The sequence below is a fragment of the Ostrea edulis genome, chromosome 2 (assembly GCF_947568905.1).
Source record: "Ostrea edulis chromosome 2, xbOstEdul1.1, whole genome shotgun sequence".
Taxonomy (NCBI): Eukaryota; Metazoa; Mollusca; class Bivalvia; order Ostreida; family Ostreidae; genus Ostrea; species Ostrea edulis.
In genome coordinates this window covers 14,672,893-14,698,862 of record NC_079165.1, presented here as the reverse complement: position 1 = coordinate 14,698,862, position 25,970 = coordinate 14,672,893, and the positions used below count along the sequence as shown (strand labels likewise).

The following is a 25,970-nucleotide window of genomic DNA, read 5'->3' as shown; positions in this document are numbered from 1 at the left end:
TCAAATGGACAAATTCTCCTCTGGTTTATTCTGCGATTAGAAATCTTTGTTGCTGATAAAGTGTGAAAGATGATGATTTTGCAGATGTATCCATTCTAAAATGACTGACCCAATTCACATCCATTGACCTAGCATATATGATTTCAGAAACATCAATTGTTTTGAGGTTAATAAAAATTTTAAATATTATTTTCAAGAAAAAGAAACTCTGGTAAATATAACTCAATTTCGTTTCAGCCAATTTTAAAATGACCTATGACAAAAATCCTTAAAGTACATTTTCAACACATTTTCCAGACTCTTACAACAACAGCAGTCACATGCAGGGATTAGTAATTTAAATCCTGGAGGTTTTATAAATAATAAAATTAAAATAAATACAAAATTCTTTACTTCAAATCTAATACCTTAACAATACTAATGCATTTCATTAAAGTTTCACACAAGATTTAGACAAAGTGGCTCCTTTTGTATTTTCTTCAAACACAATTATCCAAAAGTTCAAAGACTGCCTTCTATGTACTTTAATGCAAAAGCATATGTGGCCATTTTCTTATGAAGAAATACCGAAAATCTGAGAGGCTCCAAACAAATGGGAAACCCTCTAATTTACCAAAACACTTTCAACCAGCAATCCTTTGTTGTTCCTTAATTCTCTAAGGTTGGGTGGGTTGTTTACGATCAGCAGTGAACTGAAATCTGTAAATTGTTACTGCGAAGCCCTTGGAGTGAAATATTTATTCTTCTGTTTAGGCATAAACCAAGAAAACACCATGCTAAGGAGCAAGTTTGTAGAAAACCAAGCAAGAGCAAAAAGTCAACATCAAAGAACAGATTACCGAGAGACAAATCGCAAGAAATACCAGGTGAAAAAATTTACATGGTGTGTTTGTGGAGATTCGATGGGGACCCAGATTATAAATACAGTTCTAAGTATTGTGTAACCAGTAGCAACCATTAGAACCACGATCTCGATACCAATACAGAACCTACAAAACAAAGAAACACTTCTAATAGGACCAAACTACGGTCCCTTAGGAATCGTCACCAACAACACACCTGAAAAATCGTTACATAGCTAAATAAAATTACCCTGAAATAAACCTACAATGATCTTGCATGACCCAAACATTATACAAATAAAATGACCCTCCAATCTTTCATGATCCTAACATTACACACAAATTGGAAGTTAACAATGTGCTATGAGGGCATCAGTAAGTTTGCACTCACTGTTTCCATTCAGCTTTTAACATGAAGTGAGAGTCAGGACCTCCATGAATGGGACCTTCAACACTTTAATAGCTGCTGTCGATTTCAGCAAGATATTTACAGCAGCTGAAACTTCACATGTTCTATATACATACATACTTACTGCTTTTTTTTTTTTTTTTTTTTTTAATAATATCTTAACTCTTTTTCAAATGTTTATTGGTCACATTTTACATCAATCTATTCATTGTTTTCTTGACTTCGAGTCACATAATTGCATCAATGTTATGATTTAAAGTTTTTCAAGTTTCTCTGGGTGTAAATTTGGTATCCTCATTGAATTTTCAAGGCAACACATGCAAAATTTTGATAAACCCAATAATAATCTTTACTCAAACATAAAGTTTGATCCATATGTATATATGAAATCATGACAGAAATTTATTACTCCATTCTCAAGTTGAGTGATACATGTAATCTTCCGACTTAAGGCATCAGACAATCACAACACGATATTTCACTTAAAAAAAAAAGACACGAAATTAAAATCGGCCAAACAATAATCTAAGATAAGATATTCCTTACAATGATATGAGAGTATTTAGGCGGAAAAGTGCATGCAGAATTAAAACCAGCTATTTTGACAAACATATCCGGACCATGCCTGTAGTGAAGGCAGATTCATAAGATCCCTCCTTTGAAAGCAATTAAGCACCAATGACGTCAAGATTTTCTTTTATAACTAAAGCTGATTACAAGTATTTCATGGAAAAAATCAAACATTTTCATCATGAAAATCAAAACGAATAAAGAGGAATGTCCTCAGCATTGTCAGAATGCAGGTTTTTGCTCAAATAAATATACCTAGAGCTTCAGTGTTCATTATTCCTGCTTGTAATAGCAAGTCTCCCCCCCCCCCCCCCCCCCCCCCCTGAAATTCCTGGCTTCAGACCTGATGATCTCACAACTCAAAAGAATGAGCATTTTCAGCTCCAATTTTCTCTTCTGAATAGCATGAAGCAAGTGATATATTCATTTTCGAATTTCAATTATTTAATAAAAGAAGAGTTTTATATAAGCTATTCGATCACTTCTTCCTCATCAGGTTTTGATTGGGTAAAAACAAATCAATGGTGGTTTTTGGGTTAGCAAAAAACTAAACCCTTCTTATAAAATGAACTACCATGATCTGTTCCTTGTGCATCACTAAAACCATGTTATACTTATGAGGTGTCTAATGATGATTTTTTTTTTTAAAGAAACCGTGGAAAGAGGTATATGCTATGTTGTCACACACACAATTATAATCAGTCTTGGTGACTGCAATCAAGAATTACATGTACATCACATGTTGAAGCTATCATTATTTGAAGCAAATTCAGCATATCTTTATCATTTTTTCTTGACTCGAGTAGAGTAGATACTTATTTGGATTGCCTTCAGATGCGCAATTATCTAATTCATCAGTGACACTAAACGCTCTTTTAATACGCGTTAAACTGTATCACAGTTTCTTTGTACGTGTCGATACAACCTCTGCTTAAGAATGATTCTTCCTTGAAAATACATAAGTATACAAAAATGGAAAGAAAAACAAAGATATTACAGAAAACTGTACGAATTAAAACATGTCAATTTCTCAGCAATATCCTTACTTTTATCCGTATTACTGTGACAAACTTCAGCCTTCGCTGTTACTTTGAAGTGTGTTCTCTCCATCTTCATCCGATGTTGGTCTAATCAATCACACAGCCAAGCATCCTTGTGACTAGGAAACTCCGCAAAATTACCAAATTCCAAGGGAGATTTTTCAATAAAAGTTTGTCAATATCCAATACACACACAGTCCATGTGAAATATCTGAAGGGTTCTAACTTTTCTCGGATTTCTCCATCAGAACTACTTTGTTTCAACCAGAAGTGGCAGAAAAATTAATTTGAATATACAGAAGTTCAAACCAGGACGAAGTTTTTAAAAACATTAAGTAAACACACATCGCTTCCTCGTGTCAGTACAATTTTTATATGAATGAAACATTCCTCTGAATCGACATAAGATATGGAGAGATTTTTTTTTATCATGGGGATGTTAAATACACCTTTAAAAGATAACCCTGTCTGAATCCGCTTCCCCTTTACCGCACACCTCCAAATCACTCGTCTTATCGCTGAATTAATAACTCCAATCAATTCAGACATCCAGGTACCACAGTTTGTGTTCTAAAATTAGACTTCCAAATACTAGTCTTATTTCTACCATAAATCCATCAGTGACACAAGATTTCAAATTTTGCTATGTTTTTTTTTCTTTTCCTAAACAAAAACACGATTTTTACATTTCACCCTTAATCTCTCCCACATGGTTCGAGATCTAATAGACAAATAATGAACTGCAATAAACGGCAAGTTGTATATGCTTGGTTGATAGATAGCTAGGTCATTAGAAATACAGATCTCCCCTCAAGTGGAGAAACAGATCTCTAGGCCATATCAATCTATATGCACCTTCTTTGATTCCTCCCCCTCTGTTCATTAGGGTAGTGGGTAACTCTCAAACTGACATTAGCACTACCAAATTTAAAGAAGTAGCCTCCTTAATCTGGACATAGGAGGCACTGTACTGATTACTAGGAAATGCAAAGCTGAGATAGGGACAAAAGTAAATAATAAAAACCAAGATGAGTGTTTTGTAGAAATGTACTCAATAACAAGTCAAATCTGAGGAAAAGAAAGAGGGGGAGGGGGACACAGACAATATAACCTCTGTAACAAGAAATGGTGGTCTATGACTGAGATAATTAACATCAGCAGGAGCATCATATAATTCTTTTGATATCTAGCTGGGACATGGAACATCTGATATTTTGACATGTGCTATTGAAATTTACAAGAAATAGATTAAAAAGTGTGAACACTAAATATGATGGTTCTGATCATTACACACCAGATTAATTCAAACTACTTCCATTACTCTGCAACACATTAAGAAGAAATCTGATTTATCTCAATAGGTTTAGAGGAGTTTTTTTTTAGCAGCCATTGGTAATAAGAACTATAAGACACCATGATAACAAATTCTGGCTGGAGTCAGTAGGAGATGTCAAGGAACTGTGCTACATCTGCTTACCTCCACTCAAAACATGCTCAAGGCTAAGCATTTCTGATTACCTCCACTCAAAACATGCTCAAGGCTAAGCATTTCTGCTTACCTCCACTTAAAACATGCTCAAGGCTAAGCATTTCTGCTTACCTCTGCTCAAAACATGCTCAAGGCTAAGCATTTCTGCTTACTTCCGCTCATTAAAAACATGCTCAAGGCTAAGCATTTCTGCTTACTTCTGCTCATTAAAAACATGCTCAAGGCTAAGCATTTCTGCTTACTTCCGCTCATTAAAAACATGTTCAAGGCTAAGCATTTCTGCTTACCTCCGCTCATTAAAAACATGCTCAAGGCTAAGAATTTCTGCCAACCGGCCTTCACTCAAAACACACTAAAGGCTAAGCATTTCTGCCTACCGGCCTTCACTCAAAACACATTTAAGGTTAAGCATTTCTGCTTACCTCTACTCATTAAAAACACACTCAAAGCTAAGCACTTTCATCTCGAAGATGCTACAAGGTTTTTTTCCCACCCCTTTCTATAACTATAGTACAGGCCTGTTTTTCCCACCCCTTTCTATAACTATAGTACAGGCCTGTTTTTCCCACCCCTTTCTATAACTATAGTACAGGCCTGTTTTTTTATTACTCTTGCTGATGTGTCCTCTGGTTTCCCAACAGAAAAAATGGATTATCTCGTGATCCAATGATTTTTCTACATTTTTTACAAGGGTCCTGTGGCTTTCAAATTGGGAAAAATTGTCAACATTTCAGTCAAATTGGGAAAAATCAATTTTATTGTAACTAAGTTTTAAAATCATATCAAACATTTTATTATCTTTATTTTACACATCTAATTTTCTTTCACCTTCTAAAATTTTAAACTATTCTATCCAAATCATCATTCCCATAACTCTTTGTTAAGTCTTATGTATATAATTCACATTGAATGTTTATTTTTTTCAAATATGTTTTCCTTTCATAATTTTATTATTGGGGAAAATGCAAGCTAAATTGGGAATAAATGGTAATTTTTAGGAGGGGAAAGGACCGAAATTCGGACCCAAAATGGGCCTTAAAAAATCACTGTGATCCGATTATCTTCTATGGTCAATTACAAAATACTTGTCATGAGGATCAATACATAAAAAGTAAATGTTCATTTTTGAAATCACATGATAGCATGAATTGCGATGCTTCGAGTCAGCATTATTTCATAAAGTAACAAGAGCAACGCCAACGTGGCATAATACGCCCGTAGATTTTGCTCAAGGAAAACATATTTTAGTGAAGTTAATTAGCACTGTCCTCTGTGAGCTAATTCATTATTATGCTTGTAGAAATGGATGGCAGATCACCATTTTTTTTGCAGGAGAATCTCAAATTATATAGAAATATCTCTTCAATAAAGTATAACTTGGAAGTTCACAAGCTATACTTGGCACCAAATTATCAAGTGAAGCATGCCATCTACCAGTCTTGACCTTTTAAACTTGAAAAAGAAAAGTATTGGCATTCCTAGCCACAACAGTTTTGTTTGTATCCTGCTACAACCACCTTGACCTTTGACCTTGAGAAACAATAGGCTTCCTCCACTTGGAATAAGGTATATGCGTATTAAATTTGACACTCCTAGCCCCAACGGTTTGGTCTGTATACCTACAAGGTTTTTCTACTAAGTAAACCTATGACCTTGACCTTGAAAAAAATAGGCATCTTCCTCTCATCATGGTGATCAAATATACCAAGTTATAATATCCAGGAGCTTACGGTTCGGTTTGTATCCTGCCCACAAGGTTTTCCTAATAAGTGATACTACGACCTTGACCTTGAAAAACAATAGACATCTTCCTCTCATCATGATGATCAAATATACCAAGTTATAATATCCTGGAGCTTATGGTTCGGTTTGTATCCTGCCCACAAGGTTTTCCTAAAGTGATACTACGACCTTGACCTTGAAAAACAATAGGCATCTTCCTCTCATCATGGTGATCAAATATACCAAGTTATAATATCCTGGAGCTTACAGTTCGGTTTGTATCCTGCCCACAAGGTTTTCCTAATAAGTGATACTACGACCTTGACCTTTGACCTTGAAAAACAACAGGCATCTTCCTCTCATCATGGTGATCAAATGTACCAAGTTGTAAAGTCGTAGGGCTTATGGTTCAGTCTGTATCAGGGTTCGAAATTAACTTTTTCAAGCAATAGTCCGTATGGACTAGTCACTATTGATGTTCACTAGTCCGCAAAGCATTTCACTAGTCCGTCCAGTATATCATTAAATGATCATTTTATTCAATAGTATTTAATGAAACCAAACACATCACAGTTGCAAGCAATTCATTTTCTGACACCTTCAGAAGAAAAAGACCACCATACTTTATTTTGCATTCAAGATCTTCAGAAGCATACAGTAACCTCCGAGTTTATCCTTTTATAAACGTCCATAAGTGCGTTCGAGATCGACGTTCCCATTGTTTTCATGCTCAGTTCTTACAGTCACAGGAGTTCAAAATTTTATCAATAAAGTCAATAAAATTCACTCGATTTACCAAGCCATGAGCTATAGTGTTACAAACTCCTGTGTTTGAGTCGTGAATGACGAGAACATGTGCGCACAAACGTGATTGTTCTTAGATCACACTACTTGCAGTTCTTGCACCTCGAATCCGTTCTCGTGATGCGTACTCGGAGTTCGGAATCGGCAGGAATTTGTGCTCGTTCGAAGAATGGCGATCTCAAACGCACTCCATGTGTTTGAAAGATCAGGATGTCATAGTCACGCAAACACTTAATCATGCAGGTAATCGACCATAAGTTCAAACATCTAAGAGACTCAGACAAATCTTGCAAAAATCTTAACCAATTCAAGATTGATTTCCGGATTTTCACTAGTCCGTACGGACTAGTGCTATAGAGAGTTTACTAGTCCGACACGTTTTTTACTAGTCTCGGACTTACGGACATGAGGTAATTTCGAACCCTGTGTATCCTGCCCACAAGGTCCGGACAGACGACGCCATACCATAATACGTCCCGTCTTCGACAGGCGTATAATAATATGCTGGTGTGAAGCATTGCTGGTCATATGCTCATGTTCTTTTTAAAATGAAATTTATTTCGTATATTAATTTTTGTCAGAAAATTGACGCAGTATAATTGTTAAGATTATATATGCATTATTTACAACTGTTAACGCCATCATGAGAAAATGGCTACCATTACGATTTGTAAAGATATCAAAGACAAACATATTGCTACTGTAATTTAGGAATGTAAAGATTTCAGATATAATTCAAGTGGATGCGTAACCGACTATATAAATATATTTACTCATCATAATGAACGTCTGCTGATGCTGCAGCACGCATTATCTACATTTACATATCGTTCACACTTTTTAGACAGTCTGCACCTTTTACATAATAGCTTTCTTATGTATGTTTTGACATGATTAATTGAATTCAATCTGTATTACCTATCACATTCTACTGAAAACAATCCACTTGGTGGGGTGAGGCTTACAAACAAAGACACTTGTTCTCTTCTAATCATTTAATCTCCATCTAAAGACTTAAAACACCAAACTACTGTGTTGTCTGAAAATCTTAATCCCTCTATCAAAGTAGGAATTCATTTAGGGTATCTGTTTTCAGTTTTGGATAAGGATATAAAGATTATTGTGTAATATAAATCTCCTACTGTACCAGTTCGTCCTATCAGACCGATTGGTGTGAAGATCCTCAATGACTCGTATTCTTTTACTCTGATGTCATTAGATATGTCAGCAGATGTCTACTGCGTTACATAATATTTTATCGTGTAGGTGCACTAAAGATCGTATCTATAGCAATGGGGAGGCCACATTTACTTTTCACTATTTTATCGTGAACATTAGTTTCTCTCTGGAATTTAAAAACAAAACAATTTACTATACATTCTGTATCTCAATCCTGTGAGATATCACTGATCTACTTTAATATACCCCCCAAACGAGAAGATCTTTGTCAAGAGAGATAACTCTTTCAACATTACACACTAGTCTTTGACAATTCTTGTTTTTATATCACCAAATATCACACGAGAGTGGGTCTTACAATTAGAATAGAGAACATTTGAGTCTGCACATTCATTCAGTAAACCTTTGACAATGAGGGACTAAAGACTCACATACTCCTATTGACTGTGGATGAACTCAATTTCATCCTAGTCTTAAGACCCCCTACACACATTCTCTACCCAGAGTTCCGTGCGCTCCTCGCACTACACCTCTGTCAACGGCTTTTTACAGAAATCTTGTAAAAGTTTCTTTGATCCAACATTTATGTTTTGGACTAAATATTTAGTCATATTATATGTTTTTGGTGCAATCAAATTGATGCTCACTGTAAATTGTTTAAAATCGCCGTTTTCTGATCATAAATTTGGAACTACTTCGTAATATGCGTATGAACGTAGAATATACACGTGGTGGAGATTTAAATGTAAACATGGAATCAAAAGTAAGAAAGGCTGTAAAAATACGATAAAACTTGTAAAATAAGAGACAAACAGCTAAATGGTAAATATGCACTTATTAAAGTGTCAGTTGGCTATGAAAAGAGCCTGATGTATCACCTGTTGTCTGAACTTTTAAAGGGAAAGGAAACCGAGAATGACTGTTTATATCATGTGATTATATTATCACGTGGTTCCAAGCGTTGACAGAGGTGTATGTGAAGCTTGCGTAACGCGCCCTCTGGTGAGAGAATGCCCCTACACAATGAAATATCTTAAAATTATAAAGCCTCATACAAAATGCAATATCGATCGTGATTGGGGAAAAACAATAGAAATGATGTAACATAATTTAATTTAAATTCAAATGTTTGATCCCGTCACAAAATTGAAACACCTCTGTATAATGACCTACATGGGCAGATCAAAAGATCTAATTTCATCAGATTTGACATCACGGCCTTTGTCTTTGGGATCACACTAACTAGTTATCATTGGTATACAAAACATGTGGCATAACTATCACTACTATACTGGTGGGATCACACTCGTTATCACTATAATTACAATGTTGTGGGATCACACTAAACATCACTAGAATTAAAAATGCTGTGGGATCACACTAAACATCACTAGAATTACAATGCTGTGGGATCACACTAGCTATCACTAGAATTACAATGCTGTGGGATCATACTGAATATCACTAGAGTTACAATGCTGTGGGATCACTTCAAATATCACAAGAATTACAATGTTGTGGGATCACACTAGTTATCACTAGAATTAGAATGCTGTGGGATCACACTGAATATCACTATAATTACAATGCTGAGGGATCACACTAAATATCACTAGAATTACAATGTTGTGGGATCACACTAAATATCACTAGAATTACAATGTTGTGGGATCACACTAAACATTATAATTACAATGCTGTGGGATCACACTAAACATCACTAGAATTACAATGCTGTGGGATCACACTAACTATCACTACAAATACAATGCTATGGGATCAAACTGAATATCACTAGAATTACAATGTTGTGGGATCACTTTAAATATCACTAGAAATATAATGCTGTGGGATCAAACTGAATATCACTAGAATTACAATGCTGTGCGCTCACACTGAATATCACTTAAAATACAATGCTATGGGATCAAACTGAATATCACTAGAATTACAATGCTGTGGGATCACACCAAATATCACTAGAGTTACAATGCTGTGGGATCAGTTCAAATATCACAAGAATTACAATGCTGTGGGATCACACTAGTTATCACTAGAATTAGAATGCTGTGGGATCACACTGAATATAAGTAGAATTACAATGCTGAGGGATCACACTAAATATCATTAGAATTACAATGTTGTGGGATCACACTAGTTATCACTAGAATTACAATGCTGTGGGATCACACTAAACATCACTAGAATTACAATGCTGTGGGATCACACTAAATATCACTAGAGTTAAAATGTTGTGGGATCACACTAAATATCACTACAAATACAATGCTATGGGATCAAACTGAATATCACTAGAATTACAATGATGTGGGATCATACCAAATATCACTAGTTACAATGTTGTGGGATCACACTAAATATCACTATAATTACAATGCTGTGGGATCACACCAAATATCACTAGAATTAGAATGCTGTGGGATCACACTGAATATAAGTAGAATTACAATGCTGAGGGATCACACTAAATATCATCAGAATTACAATGATGTGGGATCACACTGAATATCACTAGAATTGCAATGCAGTGGGATCACACTAGTTATCACTAGAATTACAATGCTGTGGGATCACACTAAACATCACTAGAATTACAATGCTGTGGGATCACACTAAATATCACTAGAGTTACAATGTTGTGGGATCACACTAAATATCACTAGAGTTACAATGTTGTGGGATCACACTAAATATCACTAGAATTACAATGCTGTGGGATCACACTAAACATCACTAGAATTACAATGCTGTGGGATCACACTAACTATCACTACAAATACAATGCTATGGGATCAAACTGAATATCACTAGAATTACAATGATGTGGGATCATACCAAATATCACTAGTTACAATGTTGTGGGATCACACTAAATATCACTATAATTACAATGCTGTGGGATCACACTGAATATCACTAGAATTACAATGCTGTGGGATCACACTAAATATCACTTGAAATACAATGCTATGTGATCAAACTGAATATCACTAGAATCACAATACTGTGGGATCACACTAAATATCACTTGAAATACAATGCTGTGGGATCACACTAAATATCACTATAATTACAATGCTGTGGGATCACACTGAATATCACTAGAATTACAATGCTGTGGGATCACACTAAATATCACTTGAAATACAATGCTATGTGATCAAACTGAATATCACTAGAATCACAATACTGTGGGATCACACTAAATATCACTTGAAATACAATGCTGTGGGATCACACTAAATATCACTATAATTACAATGCTGTGGGATCACACTAAATATCACTATAATTACAATGATATGGGATCACACTGAATATCACTAGAATTACAATGCTGTGGGATCACACTGAATATCACTATAATTACAATGATGTGGGATCACACTAAATATCACTTGAAATACAATGCTGTTGTGGAATGACTTAACATTTAACTCTGGACTACTCACCTTGTGGGAGTCGGGTGGGCTCTGTGACCAGGATTCCATCCACAGCACACATCTTGGCGAGAGGGTATAATGTGATCACTCCATGGATGTTCTCAATAAAGCAGTGTTCAGGTTCCACACCCGTCCCCTGGATAATGATGTCGGGCACGCTGGGGGCATTAGATGAGCCCATCTCTGTCCTCCCTACAAACACAGTCCTTTCATCAAAAGTCTACAAACATACAATATAACAATGGATCTGTCTTCTGTATACTGTAGCATCATTTATATCTGCGAGGTTAATTTTTCATGGATATGGAAAAATAAGAATGGGGACTTTGACGTTGGAAAGCTTTTGTCCTTATTTTAGTTCAATTTTTCTTATTAAAAAAGGATTTGAATTTGTGGGTATGTCCATGCCATAAAATCAACAAACAGTAAACCATGGTGCATGCAAAACAGAACTGAACAAATGGTACTGAACGAATGGTACTGAACGAATGGCACTGAACAAAAGGTACTGAACAAATGATACTGACCAATTTATATTAAACAAATGGTACTGAACAAATGGTATTGAACAAATGATACTGAACACTTGGTATTGAACAAATGATACTGAACAAATGAAACTGAACAAATAATATTGAACAAATGATACTGACCAATTTATATTGAACAAATGGTACTGAATAAATTATATTGAACAAATGGTACCAAACAAATGGTACTGAACAATACTGAATAAATGGTACTGGTACTGAACAAATGATGTACACATTAATTAATGCCCTAGAATTGCTGTTGCAGATTTGTACATGGTTAAGAATGACACTGTAGTCAACTTTGATATGGTAACCATAGGCATGAACAAAAAAGTTTAAAATTGAAATTTTTTTGGAACCACGGCCTCATTAGTAACAAAACTAATGAAAAATTACTATTTGTAAAATTTCTCTTGGATAGATCACCAGAAATCACAATACATACAGCGGGTATGAAGCAATAATTACAATAACGATATAAGTAATACGATCCACACAACCTTCCCCCTTCTGTGATAAGTTAGAACAATGTACCCTCTTGCAGTGGTAGTATAGTGACCGCTGTAGAGAGTCGTCCACTCCCGAGACTGACCAGGTGAGGTTTGTCTGTGTGAACTTTGACTGCATTGTCTGTGTTTGTCACTTCGTACTCCTCCTAATAAAAAAAGAGAGTTACATTCAGTAAAATTCTCCACTGCTTAACATTATTTCTCTATATTACAGTGTTTTTGCCTATGATATTTCTACCATTTGTAATGATAGCCATTTCCTCATGAATGCGAAACAGTTGTGATCACATGAATCTGCTTAAATATAGTTTGTCTATTTCAATGGCTAGGAATTCCAACAGAAAAGAAAGTAGAATATAAATGCAAGAAATAAATTTCATTTCTGAAAATACATGAGGGTATGAACTGCAATGCTTCACATTGGCATGCTAATTTTCATTAAGTGCTAACATGCTTCATGAAAAAGTATGTTGGCGTGGAGCATCGCCGTTGATGCCCTCCTGTACTTTAAAAAATGAAATTAATTTCTGAAATATTTATCTCCAAGACAACTGAGTAAACAGGTGCAGTCTTTCTACCCAATAAAGCAATCAAACGATTGCTGCCACCAATCAACTGTCGACAGCTGTAAGCTTCCTGATTTCTGAAAGTTGACAAAGTATAAACAAAACTAAAGAAATACTTTTGTACAAGTTGTTTCATCCAATTGTTTATACCATATACTGTAGAATCAATTTAATTCGTGGAGGCCAATGTTTGTGGGTAAGCAAAGTTTTGCTGGTTCTTAGTTACGTAATTTCATGAGTAAGTGATACGATATCACTCGGAGAGATAACTCTACTTGGTTTAAAAACAAGTTCGAGGACACTTAAATTCGTGGGTAAGAGTGACCCACGAAATCCACGAACATCAATCCCAAATGAACAATGATTCCACAGTATAAAATGGCTGCAGATGAAACTCATGAAGAGGTGGATTATGCCATCATTGCAAGTATGTGCTTTACTTTGTTCTCCAGTTATAATGAAATAAACGGTATGATAAACAGTAAACTGGCCATCACGCGATAGAATTTGATGGAGTAAATTATCTTAGAGTTTTATGTACACGGGACAGAATTTGATGTACTACACGTAAATTATTTTAGAGATTTATGTACACGGGACAGAATTTGATGTACTACACGTAAATTATTTTAGAGTTTTATGTACACGGGACAGAATTTGATGTACTAAACGTAAATTATTTTAGAGTTTTATGTACACGGGACAGAATTTGATGTACTACACGTAAATTATTTTAGAGATTTATGTACATGGGACAGAATTTGATGTACTACATGTAAATTATTTTAGAGTTTTATGTACACGGGACAGAATTTGATGTACTACACGTAAATTATTTTAGAGATTTATGTACACGGGACAGAATTTGATGATCTACTACACGTAAATTATTTTAGAGTTTTATGTACACGGGACAGAATTTGATGTACTACATTATCTTAAAAGTTTTATGTACATCGGATAGAATTTGATGGAGTACGTTATTTCAGAGTTTATGTACACGGGATAGAATTTGATGGAGTACGTTATTTCAGAGTTTATGTACACGGGATAGAATTTGATGGAGTACGTTATTTCAGAGTTTATGTACACGGGATAGAATTTGATGGAGTACGTTATTTCAGAGTTTATGTACACGGGATAGAATTTGATGGAGTACATTATTTTAGAGTTTATGTACATCGGATAGAATTTGATGGAGTACATTATTTTAGAGTTTATGTACACGGGATAGAATTTGATGGAGTACATTATTTTAGAGTTTATGTACACGGGATAGAATTTGATGTAGTACGTTATTTTAGAGTTTATGTACATCGGATAGAATTTGATGGAGTACGTTATTTTAGAGTTTATGTACATCGGATAGAATTTGATGGAGTACGTTATTTCAGAGTTTTATGTACATGCCATGGGGTAGCATCTGATTGAGTGTATCATTTTAGATGATTTAGATTTGTATGCATATAGGGTAGAATCAGCTGAAAAACTTCAAACCAGGGTGTTCTTCATACACAGGCTAGAATCAGGAGGCCACTTCAGATCTGTGGGTTGTTTATGGATGAATCCCCCCCCCCCCCATCTGTGGGTTGTTTATGGATGAATCCCCCCCATCTGTGGGTTGTTTATGGATGAATCCCCCCCCCCCCCCCCCCGGTTAGAATCAGGAGGCCACTTAAGATCTGTGGGTGGTTTATGGATGAATGCCCCATCCCCCCCCCCTTTTTTAAATTGTATGATGGGGAAACATCAGGCTGCAGAGTCACAGGTTTTGTTATTCTGTAACGTTACCCTTAATCTGAACTGTTGAGTTTCACATTCTAGTGTGCAAACAACGTTAATAAAATGTGCACCTTTAATTATACTTTGACTGTAAACAAAAGTGAGATGAAAGTAAACATGACCTCTAATAAATTTCAGTGATTGAGTTTCAAGCTTCCAATTATCAATACAGTTTTAACTATTCAGGCACACATATTCCTGCATTATTTCAAAAATACCTTTTTATAACGAATATGAGTGGGTAAACTTTTTTCCAATACTTTCCTCAAGTTATGAATAAAAAGATTAATTCAATAACGTTTAATGGCATTTGAGGGAACTTTTAAGTGTTTATTATGTTGAAGTAATCAAAGAGGAATAACTCCGTTGAAAATAAAATTGAAGAAAGATCGATATATAAAAAAATTAAGTAGACGACTTTCATTTTTTGGCAAACAAAATATTAAGAAAGTGCACTGTAATTAAAGATTTATAATAATGTTTAGTGGTTTGAGCTATATGGACCATGAATATCAGTCTGGATAGGTCAGTGGTTAGAGCACCTAACTAGTAATACAGGGATCCTGCCATAATTCTCCCCTTTCCTGTTACAAATGACATAATTTTCAAAGTTCTGTAAACCAACTTTTAAAAGATTGTCTCAGTCATGAAAATTAGTCACAGCAAACCAGATTATCACTGGTAAATCGTGAAATAAAGTCGTTATGAAAAAATTACAGTAGTTTGTACACTACATCAATGAAGATGTCATGATCGCTTGGTTGTCAAATTTCCATTCAAAGTTACCTACTATAGACTGTCAGGGGTAAAAGGGAGGTGGGGAAAAGGAAGAGGAAGGGTGAGAGGAGAAAGGAAAACAGGAAAGATTGAGAGAAAGAGGAAGGGTGAGAGGAGAAAGGAAAACAGGAAAGATTGAAAGAAAGAGAGTGAAGAGAAAGGGGGCACAGTTGTGTATGAGGAAAGATGGGGAGAGGCAGGCATCCTTGTCCACCCCCCCCCCTTCCTGTATGTTTAAATTTCTTCACACTTTATAACAACCATACTGATTAGAAGTCAGAAATAAATGCATGTTACAAACTTCAGACTATTCAGACAGAAGCTACTGTTTAAATGCAAGTGGGTTGTGACCCAAGAGATTTTTACAGCTGGTTAGGGCAAGAGAGTTATGGCCTGTAAGATGGAATTTAAATCGACAAATTGTTTCCACAAATGATGCATGGTGCTCAATTAACATTGTCTAGTGATGGTCTATATTGTCAGGTTAGCCGTTTTCAAACTCACAATTTGATCCATTAAAAAAATAAAATTTTGGACATCAAATAGTAAAGACAGCATATTGTATTTCTGTACTATCTCTCAGAGTATGGAACAGGTACTTGTTGCCAGAACTAATGACTAAGACAAGTACCACCACCATCAGACAAGTTACACACCCTCGCAATCATCAGACATGACAGAATGTGTCTCTGGTTACACCCACTCAGGGCGTCTGATTTCCTGATAGACTCACCAAGGACAGACACACCTGCCTAAATGGCATTCAATTTACCAACATGCACTAAAGTGTTTGATCTTATTAAAGCATCAAAGTGTTTAAAGGTCTGCCCATTAGAATCTGTTTGATAAAATCTCAGTTTGAAATCCATCCATATATGGTCATGTTACAATTTCCTAAATACTGTAAGGAGAAATTTATACAATTTCTAGAAAGACACCACATTCTGATTAAAAAAAAAAACAGGTGCAAGGAGAGGAAAGTGGTAACTTGGTCATCATTCAAATGACATTGGTCCAATGACCTTCATTCCCTGCCAAAGGCAGTTCACACAAGAAGTACTAAAAAAAATGAAGCGCTGAAACCCCAAAGACACTGGAATGGATGGGGGGACATATTTCATAGGTCAAGTAGGATAGAGTTAAAACAAACAGAAACTGTGGCCACATCAGCCAGAAATACCTTTATCTCCGACTTCGTTCCGACATGTTCCCATTACCTGTTTTGTAATCTGAATCAATACAAGTGTGTTTGGACCAAACTTCAAATTGTGCATGCAAGATCTTAAAGAGATCGCATGTGGCTTAAAACATTCATTACGCTGTAACCAAATATTGCCACATTCACCTTTTTCTCATGGGAACTAAATTTCCCCACAATCAATGGGAAATAAATTAACCAAATTTTGTCAAGGAAATTGATAGAAAATTTTACAGAATGGGTGGTCTCCACGGTACCATGGACTGGACTCTTTTAACAAATTCAATTTTAAAGACCATTAGTTGGGATCCTAGTTTGGTTTTGTCTTTAAACTCTAGAATACGTTCTTGAACTTAAGGATCATATGTATGATAAGTTAAAGAAAAACCACTAATTTTCCTCAGTAATAGAACCACCTCTCTGTAACTAAATACTATACTTTGTTCAGATAAGCAAATTCAGATCTTACAAGAAAATAGGGCGATAAATCAATCATCATCAAGCTCATTTAGGAGAGCCATGCACTTTAGTGAATGCACCTCTAAACCTTTATAAAAAGTCACTTTATTCAATAGTGGACATGTTCAGCAATGGACATTCTACACTTTTCTATGTGACATTAAGGCTGTGTTCTTCCTTTTCTCGGCCCGTAGAGTTCGGGTTAGAATAAGTCCTAGTAAGTACCCTCCTGCTTGTTGTAAGAGGTGACTAAATGGGGTGGTCCTTCAGATGAGACTGCAAAATCTGAGGTCCCTTGTCAGAGCAGGTGTGGCACGATAAAGATCCCTCTCCATTCAAAGGCTGTAAGCGCACCAACATCTTCCTTTCCTCATTGGCACAAAAATACACAATTGTATAAAAATAAGCAGCCAGAGTATTGTACAACGTTTACTTCATCCTGCTGTCAAATATCCTTCTTCCTTTATATGTGAGTGCTTATATTGTATGGATATTCTAATTTTCATCCTTCTATAATACCCCATATCCAATGGTTATGTTGAAATGCAGGAGTTTGTAAAAATCCTAACCTTATAAATATTAATAGAAAACATTTATTCACTAACAAAAAGCAAAGAATAATGTGTTTGTAAAGCACTGAGTCTCCAGTATGACCCAACTCCAAGGTGTAAATTTTTTTGGTGAATTTGGTTTTTGGTCTTGTCATAAGGAATGCACAAGAGAAATATGAAAGCCTCATCATCAACCATTTTAAGTTATGGCCAAGGTTAAAGTGTGTTTCAAAAGAAGGTCAAAGCCCAAGGTCACAATGTTAAAACTTTTGTTTGGTATCAAAAGAAAGATCTTGTCACAATACACATGTGAAATATGAAAACCCTATCACCATCCATTCAAAGGTCATAGCCAAGGTAAAAGGTTCTGCAAACAACTGACCAAATGGATAGACCAAAAACTATATCTCTGATTATGGGACATAAAAGAACCCAGCTAGACGTGTCAGGAGTGACACACACATCCCCACCCAAGGGCCATAACTGCCAAAAATTATCAGATCCATATCGTCACTTGACCTGTGTATGTTCATGATTTATCCATACTCTGAATTTCAATTCAAACTGTCTATGACACTAGGACTGAAATGAGTAGAGACTGAATTGTTGGGGGAAAAAATTAAATCCAAGGGGCATAACTCTGCCAAAAACTTTTACCAAGCACAACCTTGATCTGATTATTCTCTTGACTTGTGGTACTATCTATATCATTAATTTCAATTTAAAATGCCTCATGTATCACCGAGATAATGAGCTGAAGTTTTTGAAATTTTCTATGTCCAACTCTGTCAAATATCATTTGACCAGAACCGAATAGATATATCCCTGTACCAAATTTCAGTTGAATATGTGTATCTGTAGCAGAGATGATAAATAGAAACTGAATTATGACAGAAGGACGGAAAAGGGTAAGACTATATAGCAGAACAAACGTTTATGTATTTAGTATATAAACATGTAGGGACAGAATTGACAAATGCTCAACAGAAGAAAATCTGATCGACAAACTCTCTGTACATTTCAAACCTAAAGGTATTCTATTGTACCCTGGTACTGAATAAAAATAACATGATATCTCAGCAACACTGACCTGATCCAGTAAGGGATGCAGCTTTCTCCTGTCCAGGTTTTTGTAGGCCCCATGTTCAAATAAATCCATTCTTATCTACACTTCTCTTGCCATCTCAATGTACAGTGCACTGAATCTCTCTGTATAAAATCCAGTGGTCATGTTGCTGTTCTGTCTCACTCAGCAAGTCTGCACCACGTCCACTTCTAACTCACTGACCCTGGTAAATGAGGAATTTCGTCAATGTTGTATTGATCATTATAAACTAGTGCACTGGATTTACAACACTGTGTCAAAATCAGAAAAAAAGATTTTATGTTGTCTGCAACTTAGGTGTGTGGCTCTAGATACTAGGCCTCAGATTGTTGTCAATTCAATTACCAAGCTAAATCTGAGAGCTTTATTGGAGGTCTACGCAACTCGTTACAAAAAACATGACAGAGTCTTTAGCTAAATCATCTACAAGAGTTATAATGTTTTAAAACATAAAGCCGTAATCAGCTAATGGCAAATTTTTTTTTGTTAAAAATTGAATTAGAAAGCAATGTCTAGCACTATTTGGTGATGAGAGAGACAGCAGACTCTTACGATGCATAAATCAGACACTATAGGCAGAATCTCAAAAGGCTAACTATCAACTGATGATCCCCTTCAGCAAACCCTGCATCATCGCAAGCCTCGCCATTCCAACCCTGACCAGTTATCAACATGACATGCTTTTAAGAAGGTTCCAATTAATTTACCTTCCTTTAGGAAAGAAAGAATCTTTTCAAACCTCATTACACCTCAAGCCTGGAATCAAAAAATTTTGCAGGCAAAAATTCACTTTCAACCACGTATAAAAAAAATTGCATAACTTAAAAAATGTTTACCTTCTGTACATCGATTTTATATCCTCTCTTGGTGAAATGTGTGTCTGTGTTGCACTTCAAAACTTATTTTAAATTCTATTTAACACTCACTGTTTTAATTCTGCAATCAATATCTGTCACCTTGTTCTTTCTTGCTCATACGAGGAAAAAATTAATGTAATCAATAGAGTCATAACATGCTTAATTACAATTATCTGATTAAATCCAATACACACATAAAAAATAATCATCGATACACTTCCTGTATAGCCAGCCCACTCACTCTCAATTGACACCCAGCATAAACACTCGGGCTCCTCTAGAATCACTGCACCACAGGCCTCCTAAAGACATTGATCAGATAAAGCTCTATAATGGCATCTTAATTGTCTTTATCATAAAACTTCCGACAAGACAAAATATGTACTGGTTACTTCTCATCGGAGTGTGTGTATTGGACGCGAGTTCTGGGAGAATCAGGTATCCCATACAGGTGCCCGGTATAATTACAGGATAATTGACAGGACAGGGGGCAAAACAAGCATCTTGCTGACACTGATGCCTCCGAGATGTTTGGGCGATTTTATCAGTAGCCAAACACACACACATGACCTCATCTGAACTTCTGCATGAAACTTATATCCATTTGAATCCAAATTGCCCACAAAATTTCACTAAGCCATCTAATTATAGCAATTTTCTGTATTTTTCTTGTGTAGATTGAATTTTCTAAAACCCGAGTAGAAATAACAAAGAATAGACCCCCCCCCCCCCTTTTTTTTTGTAAAATACTATTAAAATCAAAAAGTTTTCAAATGTCAATTAAATATCAATATTTTTACCACACTATTTATTCGTGAGATCCGTGTATGAGCCTACAGAATACAAAATACTGTCTTATCTATCAAAGGTCCTCATATTAACTACTAACGGGCTTTCCTGGCATGTATATATGTTTTCATAGGGCATGTGCAAATTCATATTATTAATATATGATTTAACTAGTATGAGGCGTTTTTGTTTTTGTTTTTTATATGCCCATACACTTTAACAACCTCATAAATGCCATTATAAAATAGTAAACACACCCATTTTTTTTAAACATAATCTTTCTCTTCTACAAAATGAGAAGTTTAACATCAGCAACAAATGCTAAAATCACTTGGGAAAATAGGTCCAGTCTATCTAAATGGGCTATTGATTTACATCTAACATCCTGTTTACTTTCAATGCAATTTAATCTGCAAGTCTGGGTTCACGGTACATGTATGCCATCATTTTGAACATTTAATTTGAACATTTTATCCTTATTAACAAAAAAAAAAAGTAAAGAAAAAGTAAAAATCCTCATTTTTTTGTCTTATCAGATCATGATTTTTTCTCCAATTAAAACTTTTAAAAGGCCACTCTCCCTGACGATAATGAAACATCTGCAATTACAGTTTTGCAACACAAAACATATTAAAAACGAACCTTTTTGGAATAGCTCTCTTCAATATTACTTTTTATGCTTAAATCCCTCCTAACACACACTACCCAGCAACGTCCACTGTCCGAGCCACAATTAATGACATCAAACGTTATGTTGATCCGGATACTTTCACAGCAATTGATTTATCATTCCGAAGAAAAACAAAAATCCCATACATCTGCTCTCGTCAGCTTTCAGCGCAATGTTACACAGGGAAATCTTCCTCCACACTAAACACTATCATTTTTTAGCATAGCATCAACTCAGCCAATTTAACCACCATGACTGTATGTCAAAAATATGCAATCAAATATCATTTCGTACAGGGAAAATTAATTCTACAAATATCTAAACAAAGTTTTTAATGAAATCTGCAGCTTAATCTGTAACGAACTGAATCATTCTCTAGCAGAGTTTTTTCATTTGTAAAGGAGTAAAATTTCCTAAACATCTGCTCTCCAGGTTTGCCCAGATGCGCTTAATTTAAAAAATGAGCATCTTAAAAAGATTGAATTCAATTTGGATCTTCATACATTTTAGAAGATGAGATGGTGGAATGCATTATTAAACTCTTCATCACAGATAAAAAGTCTACAGCTACTAATTGATAATTAAAGAGCATGACTAGAATTCCATGTACAGTATATTTGCTGTAGGAAAATCTATAACATTATAAAATACAGACCTACATCTGTGATGACTTTCAAACGGAATAAAAATATTTTGTTAAATATACAGCATGTAAAGTCACCATATAAAAGACCTAAAATACACTGGTATTTTTATCAGATTCATTTGTAACTCTGATCAATGATCACTATAATGTGAAACTCTCTCTCCTCTTTCTCATATGAAAACATGATCAAATATAAACACATATTGACCTTAAAATACCTATTAACAAATGAGTTACCATACCATTCTAAATAACAAATCAACCACAACATCACTAATAACAAATCAACCACAACATCCCTAATAAAAAATCAACCATAACATCCCCAATAACACATCAACCATAACATCACTAATAACACATCAACCATTACATCACTAATAATACATCAACCATTACATCACTAATAATACATCAACCATTACATCCCTAATAACACATCAACCATTACATCACTAATAACACATCAACCATAACATCACTAATAACAAATCAACCATTACATCCCTAATAACACATCAACCATTACATCACTAATAATACATCAACCATTACATCACTAATAATACATCAACCATTACATCACTAATAACACATCAACCATAACATCCCCAATAACACATCAACCATAACATCACTAATAACACATCAACCATTACATCACTAATAACACATCAACCATTACATCCCTAATAACACATCAACCATTACATCCCTAATAACACATCAACCATTACATCCCTTATAACAAATCAACCATTACATCCCTTATAACACATCAACCATTACATCCCTTATAACACATCAACCATTACATCACTAATAATACATCAACCATTACATCACTAATAACAAATCAATCATTACATCCCTAATAACAAATCAACCATTACATCACTAATAACAAATCAACCATTACATCACTAATAACACATCAACCATTACATCCCTTATAACAAATCAACCATTACATCCCTTATAACACATCAACCATTACATCACTAATAATAATATACATTCAGACTTACCACCACAGAACTAGTTTCACCTGACTGATATATTAGTATAAGAAATGATACATGTGTCACAGCTCCTGATGCCAGTAATAATTATTTCTCTAAAACTCCTCTAATAATGTCCTCTGACATCACAAACAGACTTTCCTTGCTGTCTGACCTCTTAACCTCCAGCTCTTGTTTTCTACAAATTAAATCATCATAAAGAGATCAAATTTCACTTTTACAGACTTTACAACAGGTACAGATAACCATCTCCTTATTTCTACAGGCGTATCATTAGTGCACATATATACATGATTTCACCAACTCTGCCAGCTAGTTCTGCTTCATTTAACTCAAATACAAAGCTTTGCATTATGTCATTTGTTTATATATGTGAAATCAATCTTTTGATTTCTATCTTTAGCTTGTCAGCTATGCCTTTCTTTTACTAACTCAATCTTCCCTTCAGTGTAATAAAAACTGCCTAACCTTTCTCTATGTGGAGACCCTTTCTTTGTATGCAGAATACACAAATTTGCATCATTTCCCTAATGCCTTCCAATTTTCATACGCTGGAAACTGTTACATTTATTGATGCAGAGCATATGTCACTGTACTAACAGACTAGAAATGTCTTCTGCTGTGTCATGGCCATCACAGATATTCTCACAGGATTTACTATACAGACAGGACTTAATATACAGACAGGATTTACTACACAGACAGGATTTACTATACAGACAGGATTTACTACACAGACAGGACTTACTATACAGACAGGATTTACTACACAGACAGGATTTACTACACAGACAGGATTTACTATACAGACAGGATTTACTACACAGACAGGACTTATTATACAGACAGGACTTACTACACAGACAGGATTTACTATACAGACAGGATTTACTACACAGACAGGACTTACTACACAGACAGGATTTACTATACAGACAGGATTTACTACACAGACAGGACTTACTATACAGACAGGATTTACTACACAGACAGGACTTACTACACAGACAGGACTTACTACACAGACAGGATTTACTACACAGACAGGATTTACTATACAGACAGGATTTACTACACAGACAGGATTTACTACACAGACAGGATTCACTACACAGACAGGATTTACTATACAGACAGGATTTACTACACAGACAGGATTTACTACTCAGACAGGACTTACTACACAGACAGGACTTACAACACAGACAGGATTTACTATACAGACAGGATTTACTACACAGACAGGATTTACTATACAGACAGGATTCACTACACAGACAGGACTTACTATACAGACAGGATTTACTATACAGACAGGACTTACTATACAGACAGGATTTCCTACACAGACAGGACTTACTACACAGACAGGATTTACTACACAGACAGGACTTACTACACAGACAGGACTTACTACACAGACAGGATTTACTACACAGACAGGATTTACTACACAGACAAGACTTACTATACAGACAAGACTTACTACACAGACAGGATTTACTATACAGACAGGACTTACTATACAGACAGGACTTACTACACAGACAGTATTTACTATACAGACAGGACTTACTATACAGACAGGATTTACTACACAGACAGGACTTACTATACAGACAGGATTTACTATACAGACAGGACTTACTACACAGACAGGACTTACTACACAGACAGTATTTACTATACAGACAGGACTTACTATACAGACAGGATTTCCTACACAGACAGGATTTACTATACAGACAGGACTTACTATACAGACAGGATTTACTATACAAACAGGATTTACTACACAGACAGGACTTACGATACAGACAGGATTTACTACACAGACAGGACTTACGATACAGACAGGACTTACAATACAGACAGGATTTACTATACAGACAGGACTTACTATACAGACATGATTTCCTACACAGACAGGATTTACTATACAGACAGGACTTACTATACAGACAGGATTTACTATACAAACAGGATTTACTACAGACAGGATTTACTACACAGACAGGACTTACGATACAGACAGGATTTACTACACAGACAGGACTTACGATACAGACAGGACTTACAATACAGACAGGATTTACTATACAGACAGGATTTACTACACAGACAGGATTTACTACAGAGACAGGACTTACTACACAGACAGGATTTACTATACAGACAGGACAGACAGGATTTACTATACAGACAGGACTTACTATACAGACAGGATTTCCTACACAGGCAGGATTTACTAAACAGATAGGACTTACTACACAGACAGCATTTACTACAGAGACAGGATTCACTACTCAGACAGGATTTACTATACAGACAGGATTTACTACACAGACAGGATTTACTAAACAGACAGGACTTACTACACAGACAGGATTTACTACACAGACAGGACTTACTACACAGACAGGATTTACTATACAGACAGGACAGACAGGATTTACTACACAGACAGGACTTACTACACAGACAGGATTTACTAAACAGACAGGATTTACTATACAGACAGGATTTCCTACACAGGCAGGATTTACTAAACAGACAGGACTTACTACACAGACAGGATTTACTATACAGACAGGACTTACTACACAGACAGGACTTACTATACAGACATGATTTACTACACAGACAGGACTTACTACACAGACAGGATTTACTATACAGACAGGATTTACTATACAGACAGGATTTACTATACAGACAGGATTTACTATACAGACAGGATTTACTATTCAGACAGGATTTACTATACAGACAGGATTTACTATACAGACAGGATTTACTACACAGACAGGATTTACTATACAGACAGGATTTACTACACAGACAGGATTTACTATTCAGACAGGATTTACTATACAGACAGGATTCACTACACAGACAGGACTTACTACACAGACAGGATTTACTACACAGACAGGACTTACTACACAAACGTAACAGAGAATCCTTCCACAATAATCTCCTAAGTG

The 25,970-nt window shown here is 35.4% G+C and overlaps 2 protein-coding genes across 6 annotated transcripts in view; one reads left to right on the top strand and one right to left on the bottom strand.

Moving 5' to 3' along the window:
* Positions 1-25,970, bottom strand: part of LOC125678885 (zinc finger CCCH domain-containing protein 13-like) — an 85,268-nt gene that overhangs the window by 49,192 nt on the left and 10,106 nt on the right. The window contains exons 1-4 of one of the 5 annotated variants that reach the window (XM_048917658.2): positions 21,288-21,507; positions 18,985-19,183; positions 12,587-12,707; positions 11,529-11,711 (exon numbers count right to left, since the gene is read on the bottom strand). In XM_048917658.2, the coding sequence (XP_048773615.2) occupies positions 11,529-11,711; positions 12,587-12,707; positions 18,985-19,053 (373 nt within the window). In that variant the 5' untranslated portion in view covers positions 19,054-19,183; positions 21,288-21,507. Of the gene's footprint in view, positions 1-2,867; positions 3,848-11,528; positions 11,712-12,586; positions 12,708-18,984; positions 19,184-19,835; positions 19,982-21,287; positions 21,508-25,970 lie in introns of those variants that run through there. The other 4 variants (XM_056156169.1, XM_056156168.1, XM_048917657.2 and 1 more) reach the window with 4 other exon arrangements.
* On the top strand, positions 20,236-25,243 carry LOC130051404 (uncharacterized). The gene is made up of 2 exons (XM_056153312.1): positions 20,236-20,294; positions 23,671-25,243. Exons 1-2 carry the CDS (start codon positions 20,236-20,238, stop codon positions 25,241-25,243), a joined length of 1,632 nt encoding a protein of 543 aa, XP_056009287.1.

What these genes read in the sequence shown, in the direction of transcription:
- LOC130051404 (XM_056153312.1), top strand. Translation starts at nt 20,236, where the DNA reads ATGTACTGGTTACTTCTCATCGGAGTGTGTGTATTGGACGCGAGTTCT. An exon ending in GCGAGTTCTGGGAGAATCAG is followed by an intron (nt 20,295 to 23,670) that starts GTATCCCATACA and finishes ATATACAGACAG; the next exon opens with GATTTACTACACAGACAGGA.